The 16,574-nt window shown below is 40.5% G+C and overlaps 1 protein-coding gene and 4 non-coding genes across 6 annotated transcripts in view; all 5 read right to left on the reverse strand.

The window, feature by feature from the left end:
* Positions 1–3,218: 3,218 nt before the first annotated feature.
* LOC119735924 (sushi domain-containing protein 2-like) overlaps positions 3,219–16,574 on the reverse strand; it is a 34,907-nt gene continuing 21,551 nt past the window's right edge. The window contains exons 15-20 of one of the 2 annotated variants that reach the window (XM_038209878.1): positions 16,285–16,420; positions 14,951–15,220; positions 13,583–13,783; positions 12,661–12,822; positions 5,945–6,054; positions 3,219–4,212 (exon numbers count right to left, since the gene is read on the reverse strand). In XM_038209878.1, coding sequence (XP_038065806.1) covers positions 3,664–4,212; positions 5,945–6,054; positions 12,661–12,822; positions 13,583–13,783; positions 14,951–15,220; positions 16,285–16,420 — 1,428 coding nt within the window. In that variant the 3' untranslated portion in view covers positions 3,219–3,663. Of the gene's footprint in view, positions 4,213–5,944; positions 6,055–8,892; positions 9,018–9,839; positions 9,979–12,660; positions 12,823–13,582; positions 13,784–14,950; positions 15,221–16,284; positions 16,421–16,574 lie in introns of those variants that run through there. The other variant, XM_038209879.1, reaches the window with a different exon arrangement.
* On the reverse strand, positions 4,558–4,639 carry Trnas-aga. Its single transcript has one exon. It is a non-coding gene; the product is annotated as a tRNA-Ser (tRNA).
* Trnas-aga lies at positions 4,727–4,808 on the reverse strand. The gene has a single exon. It is a non-coding gene; the product is annotated as a tRNA-Ser (tRNA).
* On the reverse strand, positions 4,895–4,976 carry Trnas-aga. The gene has a single exon. It is a non-coding gene; the product is annotated as a tRNA-Ser (tRNA).
* Trnas-aga lies at positions 5,064–5,145 on the reverse strand. The gene has a single exon. It is a non-coding gene; the product is annotated as a tRNA-Ser (tRNA).

Consider the following 16,574-nt stretch of genomic DNA (forward strand, 5'->3'; position numbering starts at 1 on the left):
CCACTGGAATTTTGTTTATTTCTCATGTTTTGTTTAAGTACAAAGTGTGTACATGCCCATGTTTTTAATCATTTTTGAATAAATGAAGATATGTCGAGTGGAGTAAGCGGTGAGTCATGGGCAAATAGCAGTTGTGACATAATCTAAAAGGAATTCAATTAACGCACTATCCCTCTGGTATTCCATTTATTCCAATCAATTATTATTCTGTTGATTACACCGGAATTACAAAGCGAAAGAGAACTTAGAGCTGATCGTTGAAGGCGGAGCGGCGATTAACATTAAGGCTTGTTTTGTCACCTAAGCGTCCATGTCCGATCAGTTATTGTTTCGGAGTTAATGATTGACTTATGGTACGATGTTGATGCAAGCTACCCACGCGCCCAACCGGGCAAAGTTCATTGCATTGCCGCAGAGGCGCTGAGCACAATTAAGGGCCATTGTTTGAAACCCCGACCTCACCTCAGACTGAGGCTACATTCTGCAGCTTCGTGATTTGTGGCAACCGACTTGAGTCCCACGAAAGCAGCCACTGTTTTGCGTCTTCCAGTATTTGCATATATTATTGGCCACGCATTGTTTCGGTGTCGAGTTGAAGACGCATCTGGAGACAAATCGGGTTTTGAGAAATGCCAAATGGATGACTTGCATTGGGTGAAGGGTTTGGTGTACTGCGCAATCGCAACTTCATAAACGCCACCATGGCCGGCTGGTCTTTAGAGCGCCCGCATCGGACAGAATTTCTTAACTGCCGGGACCTGATTGATTGCTGCATCGTGATTGGCCGCAAAGCGAGTGATGGCGCTATTACCGCGAAGGCACACCCCCAGCCCCGTGATCAAACAATATCTCCTAACTTTGCCCTTTAACCTTTGCATTTTGTACCAAACGATTTTTTTCTAGAAGCTGACTAATTGATAACAGGACAGAGGGCCTCAGTCAAGCCAAGCTCGGGGTTCCAATAAAAATATGAGGAGAACACCGAGTATCTGCTCAGCTTTGGATTTGAAACATCATGGCGCGGCGTCAGGCCCGGGCAGGGTTGTCTTTTGTTTTGTTGCAACTCAAGCAACAGACCGCATTCGACGTTGTTGATATAATTACATATGACAGCCACTGATTTACACAAAATGAGATTTCATTATGAATACGAAGAGTGAAAATTTCTTCAGGAAGACTTGATATCTGTTTTATTTTTTTTTTTTATTTTTTTTTTTAAATACAGCAGTATAAAGGGAGAGCAAGGGCAAGTTGTAGTCTATTGATGATGGAGTATAAAGCACAATGTAAAGTAACGTAGTCTATAACAAAATATACCTCTTGGTTACAACATCCAAATTGAACCCAAAACCCCCGTAAATTAATATTATTGACTGTCCTCATTGGTTTTCTTCAACATACATTACAGAGCTTCACTTGTAACTGCAATTGATTAGCGAATTGATAGATATTACGTTCTTTCATCATTAAGGCACAAACATCAATCATTAGATTGAAAAGGGGAAAGCAAAACCCTTAAAAATACACCCTAATCTTTATGACATTTATGCATTTTATAATCATTTCAGCATTCATTTACAAAATTAAATATAAATTACTGTAAGGTTTATTAACAAACGTTGCATTGATTGGTTTACTTGCATAATCAGGATTGAACACTGAATATCATCCAAAGAATCGAAAGCACGAAAAACCGTTTAAAACAAATTCAAAATTATGAAAAGCTATGATACTTAAAACTATCGCAAAAAATATATTAACGACATATTAATAAGCGTTGCTTTATTTAATGTGAATCAAACAAATGTACAATAATTCAGAATCTGTTGACGATAATGCTGATAAATATGTAAAATAAAGAACCTTCTTCTAAAGAATAAAGTGAAAACTGAGTATTCGGCGATTTTAAGTAGTAGCCTGAACGTAAACAAAATGGATAAGGTAAGTATACGTTTCCTATGAGACAAGAACAATTTACTAAACAAAATTGAAAAAAAGGGGCACAAATCGTCACCGTTTTCACGAAGAGCAACATATGTCGATTTTGAAGAAAAAGTGTTTTCGAGATAATCGCAAAAGAAGTTTCTCATATTTTAAAACTGCAAAACAATACCACTTTGCAACAACTTTGTGAAGCAAGGAAACCATCACACTATTCTGTGTGAGCTGGATTTTTACATGAACCCAGTAATAAGACTTAATTCAGCAGTTAATTAGTGAAAATTAATTAGTAAAGATATGTGGCTCTTCGTGAAAACGCAAATTCAGGTTTCCGACATATAGACCGCTTGCAGACGCGTTCGATAATTGACGCGCGAAGGTGCGCGACGCCATGTTGTGGGACAAAATGTGCATGGATAGATATGCGCTTGTCCCACAACATGGCGTCGCACGCCTTCGCGCGTCGATTATCGAACGCGTCTGCAAGCGGTCTATTGGCCCTTTCTGTTCAATGTGTATTTCCATAGGCGCGCGTGAGTACGCGCGCGCAGCTGAAAATGTAACAAAGATATGTGGCTCTTCGTGAAAACGCAAATCTCATTTGACCTACTTTTACGTATTTCCGTGCAATGGGTTTTGTACGCGTTCAAAGGGCCAAAATGTATGTGGCTCTTCGTGAAAACGCAAAATTCATTTATCGAGATTTTGGCCCCTTGCAACATTAATGTAACTTGGAAATTAATGATGTTTTGCTTACAAAAACATGTCAAAATGGTTAAGTACATTGTTTTAAAGCATAATATTGAAAAAAAAATCAAAATCGAAAAAATGGAAATTTTGACATATGTGGCTCTTCGTGAAAATGGTGACGAAATATTCAAAAGCAAACTAAATTAACAAACTGATTTTTCATACAAGTAAAAGTCTATTTATTACAATACATTTCCTTGTTCTCGTTATACACACATTTTACATTAAGACAACATAACTTAGAAACCATCTCGGAATAAAAGCAAAGAAACGTTCCATTGATAAAGAGTGCACTTGTTGAGTCAACACACTAAGTTTCTTCAACATTTTCTTTCTGTCAAACTTGTTTTCATTGATCTTACATTTTGATTGAACATATCTTCAGGGTGAATCAGAATGATCTGGACCCAAATTAAAGAAAATATTAAAAATATGTAGCAATTATCAAAACAAGTGCAAATCAGATATGTTACAAGCTGGTATTTTGGACATATTTGGTGAAAGTTTCATGTATATCCATTGTACTACTGAAGAAAAGCACTAGCAAAGAACACACAATAAAAAGAATCTGACCACGGCCCCAAATTTATTGAAACCGCGTACTGATGTGACTGCATTTCAAACAGTGCAGTCACATCAGTATTTTTTTATTTTTTTTTTTAATGCAAACACTTTATGTTTGATATGACAAAAACCTTAAAAGTCTTATAAAACCAAAGAAAAGTTCGATAGATAGTTATATAGTACGGTTATTACAGACTCGTCCAGTACTTGTTCTTGTCAAATGTTTTCAAGCGAAGTTCCCTCAGACATAGATAAGAAATAACGAATAATATGGGTTATTTTTAAGTTGTGGGCTGTTTGTTCTTTGTCAAAATAGGTATTGGGTGGGTTTGCATGTTTGTTTCGGATTTGCTTACCGTTGAAGCTGCAAGTCAGGACTTATGGTTTGTACCCGAAATTCATCTTGACTCAGATGAATAATTCCCTTACGGGAGGTTTGTCATCTCCGAGATCGGCAATATCTCCGCCATCGCTCCAAGAAGGCATGTCGCCCTCCTCCTGGCCTGGTCTGGCTCCCTTGCTCATTCCCTGTTGTGTGTTACCGGCACCGATCCGGGAGGCCGGCCGGTCCTTTCTGGACGGTTTGGTGGGAGGGGTAGGCTTGGCACTGGCGCCCTCCGCCGGTACCTTCTGGCCATCTGACATTGTTGGCTTGTCATCAGCGGAGTCATTGGCCAGGTCATCGGGCTCGTCATATCCTTGCGTTGAATTGACGTCCGGCCCCTGCCAGATCCCGGCCGGATTGTCATCAGTGCCGGCGTCACCAGCACCGCGCGCAACCACGTCCGGCATGGGGGCCTCCGGGCCGTCAGCCGGTGCACCTGAGGCGGATTTCGACCGATGCGCAGCCTCGGGGTCGGCGATAGTTGTTTCCCCGACCTCTGCCTTCTCGATGCCCAGATTCTCGGTCATTGCCACGACGTCATACGATTGTCTCGACCAGGGTGACCACCCTCGCTGCAAGAATCAAAGAGCAACAAAGTATTGGAATCAAAAAGTTACCTTACAAAGTAAAACTGAACCTCAAATGACCCAATCAGACAAAACAATTACAGCGACTGGCTAAATGATATCCACGAATAACATCAAGACAATTAACAAAGCACATAGGCCCTGTAGATATCAAAACACATTTCTATCAAAGATGATATTTTGAAGTGAATACAAGTACATTTAGATTGAATAAAAATTGATCGAGATAATAACTTCGCCTTAACCGCTCGGCCACGACTACTGCGCGGTCCAAATTGTTGAAGCTTTTGAAATCTAATAGGTGCGTCCAGCAATTAATAAAAAGAAATTCGTAGTCGGCAGGATTCGAACCTGCGCGGGGAGACCCCAACAGATTTCTAGTCTGTCGCCTTAACCGCTCGGCCACGACTACTTCTCGATCAATGTTATCACAGGTTTGTAGATGAAACTTTAGTTTAGGTAATATTTGAAGTGAGTCAAGTAATTGATAAAAAAAATCCGTAGTCGGCAGGATTCGAACCTGCGCGGAGACACTTCAAAAGATTTCTAGTCTGTCGCCTTAACCGCTTGGCCACGACTACTGCGCGGTCTTTCATTTCAAAAGTGTGTAGATGAAACTCTAGTTTAGGTATATTTGAAGTTAATCCAGTCATTGATAAAAGAAATTCGTAGTCGGCAGGATTCGAACCTGCGCGGGGAGACCCCAACAGATTTCTAGTCTGTCGCCTTAACCGCTCGGCCACGACTACTGCGCGATCTTTAATTCCTAAGGTTTGTAGATGAAACTCTAGTTTAGGTAATATTTGAAGTTATTCCAGTAATTGATAAAAGAAATTCGTAGTCGGCAGGATTCGAACCTGCGCGGGGAGACCCCAACAGATTTCTAGTCTATCGCCTTAACCGCTCGGCCACGACTACGCGGTAATTACCCTTCCCGAAACACTTGTAAACAGTAATTTAGTAAAAGCTGATGAATGTCAGCTTTTTCGGTTAGTCTTTCTTTATCCATATCACACGTGTCATCCTTAAGAAAAGTATTCAACTGAAAAAAATGACTCGAACGGGATTTGACATTCTCGGTATTTGAAAATTCCTAGTCCAGAATATGAGATCAGTGCTCGCAATGACAGTTGAACGACGGATGATTAAATAGGCTTAGCTATAATTGTCTTGCCCATAAACACAATATTTTTTATATGAGAGAATGTTGTTTCCAGATATGGGTCACACAGCAAAATTAATGGGGAAGCTCTCACTTGATTGAAATCTTAAAATCAAAGATAGGAACAATTATTTTATGGATTACAGTGGCACGTAGGCTGTAACCGCTGGAGGGGGGGGGGCGTCGGGGGGGGGGAGAAGAAGATAGGTGCTAGGTTTTGCTGCATGATTTTCCTTGTTTGCGGCTCGAGGGTGTTATAACACCCACCCCCCTCCCCCTCCGCCACTGCAGCATGTAAAATAACGTCATTATTAACCCGGGATTTGAACCCGCCAACAGCGCCCTCGCTCGTCAAAATAATGGCCAATAGAAATCGATTTGCTTTCGCTCGAGGCCGCGGCCAATCTCTGCAGCCAACTTGGACAGTTTGAGACATATTCAGTTGCGGCACTACGGGAGGGCATGGGGAATTTGCTTCCCCCTCCCCTACTTTGCTTCCCCCTCCCCAATTTTAGAGTCTGGCGCCGCAACTGATAACTATGCGTATAGCCTTACCGGTTTTCTCTTGTAGCACATGATGCCGCACAATATGGCGCCCAGACAGACGAGAACCGCCAGGACTAGACCGATGCTGATTCCAATGGTCCTACCGCGACTACCGTCATCTGCCAAAAACAAAAAAAGGTTTGTATTTAACATTTTTTAAAGGTACGGGTAAGTACGCCTCGTAAATAGGGTTAAGATACCGGACCGCCTCTGTATCTTGGGACCAACTTCCACCAGTTGGGAAACTACTAAAACTTAACTTTTTGGGGGGTTGAGTGCCGGTCGAACCCTTGACTGTTTTACTACTTCATATTTGGGTTTGAAGCACTTTATCTGCTTCTTAAAACTAAAAATCTGAGTTAGAAATTCGTGTAGATTCCATGTAATTTTTGAAGGATTTTTGATAACGAATCAAAATATCCTGCAAAAATGCATGAAAACTAGACAACTCATAATGTCGAACCATCCAAAGTAATGTTGTAACAATATTAATTTACACTTCAAAGACACAATTAAGTGTTATTAAGACTCATTTGAATTCATTAACTACTAACAGCTGCACTACATTCAAGGGCGGGTCCAGAACCAATTTTTCGGGGGGGGGGGGGGCAGGGCTGCATGGGTCGATTTCTTTTCTTCGCAAACAGGTGAGGGAGATTAAGCATATATGCATGTGCTATTTCCACTTTGCAATATTAACACTTAAAGGTAAGTGTAGCTGACGGCGTGCGAGGGAGATGCGCAAATTTTTCATTTATATCCTAAAATTGAAAATAATAAAATAATTCATAGTTCATAGAAAATGATATTAATATATACGCGTTCCATTCCCGTCCCATGATTAAAAAAAGCGAGGTGCCTTATTTTTTGACATATTTTGCAAGTATTCTGAGAAACAAAGTACAGAAGAAAAGAAGACAAGTGGAATCTCAGGTTTGATACATTAGAGAGTTCACTTTTCTTTATTACAACATTAATATGTGGTTCTCAAATTTATTTATTGAAATATCATTCCCAATGAACACAAGGAGGGATAATACAAACAGCGTATTTACATGCTTAGCCGGCTTAGCAGATCGATCGTGAATAAAATGAGCTTGCAATGGTGTTTGTGATGACGTTAACATGAATTATGAGGAATATAACTGGATGTTGCGAAATTAAATTTGAATTTCTATCAACAAGTCCAAATGCTATATTGGGAAAAACACTGGAACCGGTTTATTAGGGAAAAAAATCATTGCATATCTCTGTTTTCCAAACATTAAATGAAATTATTCCGACTGCATCTTTTTTAGTTAAATAATTTCATAAAGTCATGAATTCACATACTGCAAAATGCAGTGAACAATATGGAACAAATCCCCCAATAAAAACATGCAAATTAGCACCGACGTTTTTGAAGTGAATTTTAGAGAATGAGAATGTACTCAGAATTGCATAATTTAAAAAAAAAAATCCGACTTTCTATCTTCAGCACGCATACAGAGTATTCTCTGAACGTACAAAATACAATTACCAACAATAACAAATACGATTTTTTTTCAAAATGTTAATTCATTCATGTAAAATGCCAAAATACATCACCGTCATCTGATTGGTGATTCGTTGATCACGTGGCATTCAAGTAACTGTCCCAAACCATGGTCCGGTCGCACCGCACAAATAAAAGTTCCATTCCACGGTCATACTATTCAGGCGTTGTATCAAACCAATAATGAATGTTAAACATTCGCGCAATCGAAGGAATAATTTTATTCGGTGACAGATGGAATGTTCCATCCACTCGTCTTCGCCTCGTTGAATGGAACATTCCATCTGTCAACTCATTAAATTATTCTTACCATTGCACTTACAAACATTTACTTTTTTGGTAAACCACTCAATACATTTTCAGCGTGTGACCCCTTGGTACGTACATGATCGTCTGCATAATAAGAGCAAGGATTATTTTGCACGTTATTAGATGGCTTATAGGACAGACTCATATCACACAGTCTACATTTCATAACACTAGAAGTTTCAGATTAAGAAACAAAACTAAAGAATAATGACTTTAAAAAGTATAAAACTTTACACCAAATGGGCAAACACAGTGCTCTCAATTTGGTTTCGGTAGGTAAATTATTACCTTATATACATAAAGAAGTAAGTCTACATTTACATAAAGAATAGTATATTCAAGTGCACTATGGTTATCAGATATATAAAAATGCTTTGCTGTTGGGTACACGTTTTTAATCTGAACTATTTTGTACTTCATCCTAAACAACTAAATGAGGCGGGAATATCTCTATGGAAAAAGAATCTCTAGACATCATGAATACAAAGCAAAAGCGGCATTTCTATGAATTATGTAATTGGAAAACAAACAAATCCTGTATTTATGTGTACATTTTGACTTCGCATTTTGACTTCACGTTTTACTTTCATTGGATGGAAGACAGTGGTATGTTTGCTGTCGGTAATCTAAACCCCATTTATGGGGGGTTGTTTATCCCAAATTCTGGTTTTCAGTGTATATATATATATATCTCTAAATTCTAAAGAGTGAAAATTCACTCCATTCGAGTGAAGATTCACTCCCACAGTCGGAAACTAGGGACTAGACGTTTTAAAGTGAAATTCCTTCAATCGTAAAGATCGAGGTTTCACTCGAGCTTCGACTGAAGTGGGTCATTTTTCAGACTATGTTAATCGAAAATGAGAGTGATTTTTACTCTACAACGTATAGTCCCTAATTTCACTCTTTGGAATTTAGAGAGTAAGTAATGAGTCTCTATTTCCCTTTCGCTTCCCCAAATTCATAAAATTATAGTGTAGCTAAACTGAAACTGAATTTATTTCTTTATAAAGTCAATGCCACAATGCCCACTGTCAATTTTGAAGCACAGAAACGTAACTTCCCAAAGATATTAAAGTAAAGGGTTGTTGTCCAAACCTCGACGACTATTTCATTTGTCAATAATCTCCGAGCCGTTAGACCTCCGAGGCATGACCCGCTACGCCTCCTAAGGAGGCCGAGGCGTTCTTCCCTTCCTCTTCCATTCCCCAATTTTCGGCCGGCGCGTTCACTTTCGTCCTAAAAAAAAAATTAAAAAAAATTTGAAAAATATGCAATTCATAAAACAGCCGTTAGCATGGCATTCATGTTCGTGGATGATTCATTCGTGGGGATCTTGATAACATTATAGTTGGTATTCTACAGAAATTACAGTTTGAGAAATCTGTCTTAGAAAATCATTGACTGTGCATGGGCGTGGTTAAAAATTAATGCCTGGACATGTACAGGAGTTAATCAAAATAGAATGGGGCAAAATTACCAAGACTACAGACAATGTCAACTATGACGCCGAAGACAAAAACAAAAACGCCAAAGCGTCTTTCTCAGATTGTACATAAATTGAACAGTTCCAGTCATAATTTCCAATTCCACCAACATTTGGATTTAAGCAATTAAAACACAAACCATAGAATAGAACGAAATGCCTTTTCTCTATAATCATCATCATTTGACAACGTGCAACTGTGTCAACAAGTGTGATATCACTGCAATGTTCTACACTCGGATTTTGTAGGGTGTGTGCATTCATCAGTTGCTCATGCAAATCAGGCTGCTTTACTATGTTGTGGCTCTTCTGCGCACTCATTTGTTGTTTGTTCTGTTTAAATTATAGTATAGCGCTAGAAGCAGCAATCAAGTTTGGAACAAACTGGGTGATCCAACAGCAATGTTTGTTTGTTTGTTTGTTTTTTTCATTTCACCCATGCATGTCTGTGTCTCCTCTTCGTTCGTTTCTTTACCCTAGTCAATCCATTCAGTAAAGAAGTTTGTATTAATTTTATTTATTTGATTATCTCGCGGTGAAATTTTATGACATTTATCATCAAAAAAGTGACCTACCCGCTTTGCTCCAAGTCCTTTTCGCCAAAACCTCCCCGTCTCAGAAAGAACACCACGACGAGAACGATCAGAGCCACCCCGACCAGGGAACCGATGACGATCCCGGCGATCGCCCCTCCGCTTAGCCCCCCAGCACCCGCTGTTCATAACATGGATGACAAAAAGGCAAGGCAAAGCAGATTAAAAAAAACCCCAATATTTTGTAAGGACTGCCCTATTCCATTCAATTACCCTTTTTTCACAAGCGTTTTCTCCGCCCCCCCCCCCATTTTTTTTTGTAAAAAGTGCCCTTTTCTTGTAAACAAGTGCCCTTGGAAAAAAAGTGCCAGTTTTTAACAGCCGCCTTTATTGGAGTGCCCTTTTTTGGAATTACGCTCGACCGGCTGCAATTGTGCCGCCCTGAAAAGCGCCATTTATTGTCCGATAGTGTGCATAATTGTCCGGTTTGAACAACGCCCCATAGGAAGAAGTTCCCCCCCCCCCCCCCATTTGATTTTACGGAGGCCAAGCGTCCTGAGAGAAAAACACTGTCTACTTTTCAGCACGGATGTTCGAGTGACCTTTTCACAAACCTTTTATCCCCCAATGAAAATGACCTCGCTACGCCTCTGATAATGGCGAACAAGGCACAAAGTGTTCCATGTCTGTTCTCGCTACATGATTTCCACACAATTTTTGCGATTTGAGAGCGCAGACTGCCAGTGTTCTACTTTTCTTCATAAACACTCCGGTTTGAACGAGAAAACAGTCGTCTGGCGAGCCTCATCTTACATTCACATAATGCGAAGCGACTGGGCAGTGTTGGAATTCACCCTACGGCTGTTGCACCCTACTGATCGGGTGTTGATCATATTGCACAAAAACAAATCACAGAGTCCATAGCTACGGAATTGGCCTTGTATTCAATACAGCATGAAGCTATGCCTGGACTCATGTTCAATTATCGTCAACCTATGTGTTGTCGCCGAGGACATCACAAGTTATGTCACAAGTAAATCACAAGTCCATTCACAAAACCGGTCTCTATAGCTCGGTCACAAACACAAACGATGTACAATAACGAAGGAATTATTACATCTTGAATAGTTATTGAATTGACTTATCGTTGAATAACTCGGAATGGACGTGTGGGGACTTGTGGGACTCGGGAGGACTTGTGAGGACTTGTGAGGATTGGAGAGGATTTGTTAGGACTTGTGTGGACTTGTGGGGACTTGTGATGGACTGTATCGCGTGTCATTCCCTTTAATCTGCCGATGCCTTTGCCTTTTTGTTAACCACTATCGGTTTACTACATCTCATGTATACCTTAAAGTTTGAAACTGGATCAAGGTAAGAACACACGGGCCTTGCAAACAAAACGATAACCGAAGAATGCCTGGTATATACTAATCATGAAAAATAAATGCAAACATAACCGAAGATATTAGAACAATTTATACTCCTCCAAAGTTGTTCTAAAAAAAAAACCAAAAAAAAAAACCAATTAGGCATTTTGCCTGGTATATACTAATCATGAAAAATAAATGCAAACATACATACTTGTTTTTACTATCACGCCAACGTGTTTTGTACAGGCAAGCTTTCGCGAATCGATGAACACTTTTCATCTTCGACGACAGTGGCGGCACGGAGGCTCTTTTTTTTTAAAAATCGTCAGGCACAAGACGGTTGTGTTCATACCATCAAATTACGTCCATTACCGGCGATTTGCATGTCAGTTAAACTTTAAGTTATTAGTGGCCTGGATATTCAATTGTTAGTTTTCATATTTTCAAAAAATACCTGAACATTTCGTGTGCTCATGTTGACAAGGTTGTCGCGATCGACATTCTTTGTTTAACCTTAATATTGGAAAGGAGAACCATACAATCCCCCCAACTCAGTATAAAAATATGGTTTGATTTAATCTCCTATTTCACCGGGGTTTAAACCCTTGCGTTCATTTCAAAGGACCAAACTTGATTCTTATTTGTTGCAAGCCTTCTTACAGTTATTGGTATTCACTTTTCCCCCTTCAAATTACACATACCAAGGCCAATGTAAACATTGAAATAATCAATTTGTTATGGTGGCGAAAGCATTGATTAAAAAAAAGTGGAAATTAGGGGCAAGACAATACACAGGGAAAATTAATCTTTTTGATTGAAAAAAGTTTAATTGGATTTTATTTTACTTCCGTCACCATAACAACGACATTGACAAATTGAGGAACTGCCAACATAGCGCTGGATAGCTCAGTTGGTAGAGCACCGTTCCGGCAATCAAAAGGTCACAGCTTCAAACCCCATTCCAATAGGTCTCGTTCAAATGACGTCATTTCCTACAGACCATCCACATGCATCGGCATTGTGTGCGACAACTTGCATAATGGGCATCAGCTGCCATGGGCGTCGCGAGGGGGGGGGGCAAGGGAAAGGCAAAAAAAACAAAAAACAAAAAAACAAAAACAAAACAAAAGGAAGAAAAGAAAAGAAAAGAAAAAGAGGCGCGAAGACAAAGTGGTGAAAATTTAATGAGTTGGGGGGGGGTCAAAATGTCCCTGCCCCCCTCTAAAACTGATAAATCGAGAATGTGTTGAGAAATACAAGCATTTTTTGGCAACAAAAAATGTTGCCCTCTCTAGAAAAAAATCCTGGCGACGCCCATGTCAGCTGCGTCGTATTTCGAACACATTTCGAGCAACAAGCGCGCGTGTTTGAAACATTTTCAACACTGTGCAATGCTTGCTCGATTGCGTAAAATACGCAGTTGCACTTTTCCTACAGAAATGGCCGTCAGTGAACGAGCCCTATAAGGAAGAAACAGACGGTCGTCTTACCCAAGCAGTCGATCCTGGCGCCTTCCCAGCTGCCCCCTATGCAGGTCAGCGTGTAACGCACTGATGTGCCCGGACAGCCGAAGACGACCTGCAGATTGCCATCCACGTAGCTCGTGCTGATGACGTCGGCTCCACCCACTTCGTCAGTGTTGCAGTTTGTTTCTGAGAGTGGAGTAAACCCCGAATTGATGAAAAAAACATTTTGAATGGAAGATTTTTGGCAGGGATGATGTGAAATATAGCTTTCGAAGAGTGATTTCTCTGAGATTTCTTTTTTTTGAGAGGAGAAATGCGCTTGTGGTTGGTAAAAGAAAGTTGGTTAATACTGATTTGCCACAATTGTTTTTGTCATAATAGGCTTAACAAAAAAACCCAGCGCCTCTTTCGAAACATAATTCAGGGAGTTCATATTTATCCCAATGTCGGGAAAGTAGTTGCCCAAAAGAGAGTGCACGGCGACTGGTAAGGGCATAAAATCTCATGCACTTCGTATATCCTGAACATTATTGATTCGAAGTGAATACATAGGAAGCATAATAATAATAATTTAGTAATTGTGCCTCCGTAGCGCTTTCCATCCATGGTATCAACGATCTCAAAGCGCTTTACAATTATTCCCCCGTTCATCGGGCCATGGGACCACGCAGCAGCCGATATCAGCGCTCAATCGGTCCTCGACTCTCACAGGTACCCATTTATACTCCTGGATGGAGAGAGTCAATTGTAGTAAAGTGTCTTGCTCAAGGGCACAAAGGCACAAACACATTGTTCCTGGTAAGGTTCGAACCCATGCACCATCGTACATTAGTCAAAACCGTAACCACTGGACCATAACAAATAGATTTCGGGTGCTGGGCCTGAGAAAATTCCGTGCATGGACGTGGCATGTAATAAAAATAATCTAGATATTTCTGGTTTTTACCTGAGCACTCGGGCATGGTTGCGTCCGACCAGGTAGGACCGCTCTCGCTTGTCTCGCAGGTACGGGTTGAAGGTCCAATCAGGATGGATTTAGTGTCGACACAGGAGAAAGTGATGGAGGTTCCCACGGCGTATTTCTCGCTCGGATTTGAGTACTCGACCTTCCCCTTCGCAGGACTCGGTATGTACGCACAGGTCTCGACTAAACAACAAAATACAGGAATGCAAAAACTAAAACGGGGAACAAGATAAAATCCTCGGTTTTTCCTGAGAAAAAATTTGAATACGTGAGACCAAAACTTTGGCCAATATGGGTGAAGTCCTTGCGCGTTAAAGAAGTGCCCAAATCCGCACATCAGAAAACCGTTTTTTTTCACCTAGCACGACATGGAAAAAATCCCCATCCCAAAATCTTGAGACTTTCGTCCACACATGTACATACGAAACATGGAAAATCTTGGGTCCTATAGGTGTTCTCATACATTAAATTAAACACCTGTTTCACATTTCCCAGATAGTTTGCTGCTCCGAACTGGAAGGAGTCACGTCATACTTACAGGAACCAAGTACATCAGTAAACTGTTCAACCTCTACTTATCATGGCTCCGCTTGAGCAGTTTTCTTGTGCGCGGTGAAACCGAAAACCTTCTCTAATTTCTTTAGTTGTGCGTCAAGAAAACTGGAGTGGTTCATTTCATTTTCTCTAGCTTAAATTTTGACGGCAAGCTTTTGGAAAACAAACGCGGTGGTTGCGAAGCCTCTCATTGCGTAGGACCTATGACCTCAATTTGCAAGGCAGGCCGATTCGGGCTGGATAATTGTTATCCCTAAGGCGATATTGTGTCAAAGGGAGTCACTGGCCAGTTGACGAAGACCAAAATGCGATTTGTTTTGGTGTACTTTTGTCTAATGAACGAAAGGTTTGCGGAAACACCATGTGCGAATAATTTCTCAACTAACAGTATGGCTCTGAAAAAGAACCAGAGGTATAAACTCGCCGTTCTGGTTAATATGCTCTGACCGTCTTCAGGAGAGTGCCTAAACTCTAAGAAAGTAAACACTTAAGTAGCAAAAGCAAAATCGATGAAGAATGAAGTTGCATCCATTAGTATCTCTACCTTGCAAAGCCTCAAGTCTTACGTACTGTTGTCTGTTGCATCAAAAACTTGCAGTTTATAAGTTGGTGCGGAATTGACCAAGATATGTGCAGTACCTTAAGTCAATGCAGTACCATAGGCTGACTAAAATATTATTTTAGTCCGCACTAGGCCTACATCCCAAGTTTTGGACGCGCGATTGATGCAAACTAAGGTGAGAGGGAAGCGTACCACCCGAACGACATTGGAACGAGGTTGCTCAATCCACCTACTTTTTGCCAGGACTTGGTCACGCCGTTCCTCATACTCCAGATTTTCCGTGTAGCAGTTCTGCCCGGCCACCACGGTCTGGGTGACAGACATATCGTAGATGCACTCCTCCAGACCCTTACACGTGGTCTCGAGCAGTGGTGCTATCGCTGGGTCCAGGGTGCTAGAGTCGGGTGTCACGAGGACGGGCACAAATGTTGTGTTCTGGTAGTTCTTGTGCTTCGTTTTCCCGTCATAGTGGAAAGAGGGTTCACTTGCGCTCGTGGTGACCCCTAAAAGAATGAAAAAAAACCAAGAAAAATAATTAGCTTTTTTTTTTTTTTTTTTTTTTAGATATGGCGGCCACAACAAGAGGGCCCATTTCGGATTTGGTAAATTTTGGCAATTACAAAGGACTTTCCACTCCAAATTAGCACGCTCCTTTAAGTTAACTGTAAAAGAATTGGGTAAATGGATTGCATTTTTCCCCAAGTTGGTCAACATAATTATGCACTAAACTGCGTACACTCTGCGGGAAACGTCCACATGTTACCCAAATTGACTAACAATTGATGTAACTTCTAAGTCGGGCAAATAACACTGCTTAATAGCAGTTTACCCAACTTTGTTTACAGTGTATTTGTATCCACCAAAGCTCCAAAAAAAATAGCGTCAGTCCTGGGGTGTTTGCTTAAACCTTCTGGGTTCGTAAACAAAAATTCTGCATTCATAGAAAACAAAATGCACATTATTTGTTTTTCCACTTTGTGAAATTTGTGTAATAAACATGTGCAGTGTAACTGTGGATGGAATCTCCTCTCGTGATCATTCGACGTCCTCGCACGTCTCTTGTTAGATTTTGAATGATCGGGGATTGTTAAAAAAAAAAGCCAGACAATTATGTAACTGAGGTCACCGATGTTTGCTGATTTTATGGCTTCCTCATAATCAGGTCAGAATCAAGCCGTGATTTCATATCAACGATTACATCATGCACTTATGTCATTCACGGTTATATAGGACTTGAAGTTTTGCATGGCGGATGAGATAAAATATAAAGTTCGTGGGTAACACCATGTGTGAAAAAAACTCTTCTTGTATTAAAGAAGTGTGGTTCTGAAAAGAACCGGTTGGTTGAGTGTATAGAAGTCGACGTTTCGGACAGAGCACACTTTCCGACACGTCGAGTTCTACACTCAATCAACCGATTCTTTTCAGAACCACACTTCTTACAAGAAGAGATTTCTGTCCACATGGTGTTACCCGCAAACTTTATAATTTATCACTCACTGTTGCTCATTCAATATTTCTTTTTTGAGACAGGCTAACAGTCATGTGTAACAAAGGTCATGCTTACATTCTTTCACGACATCGAATATTTGCTGTGGATCGTCCCCGGTATAGACGGCATTATTGACCTGTCTGATATCATTATCCGGATCATTGTCCATGTCACCCAGCAGACCAGTCACTATTGCAGAGGCGGGAAAGTCCTGGATATGAAACAAGCAAACAATCGTCTGAATCAAAACTCAGCTTTATCAAACTTCGCGATTAAAATGCCTATTCTTGTTGTTTAATTTATTGGTTGAAGGGGCACTAATTTCTGAAATTTTATGTTTTTGAATGTTCAAACATGTGGTTGAA

This window comes from Patiria miniata, unplaced genomic scaffold, assembly GCF_015706575.1.
Source record: "Patiria miniata isolate m_02_andy unplaced genomic scaffold, ASM1570657v1 HiC_scaffold_29, whole genome shotgun sequence".
Classification (NCBI taxonomy): domain Eukaryota; kingdom Metazoa; phylum Echinodermata; class Asteroidea; order Valvatida; family Asterinidae; genus Patiria; species Patiria miniata.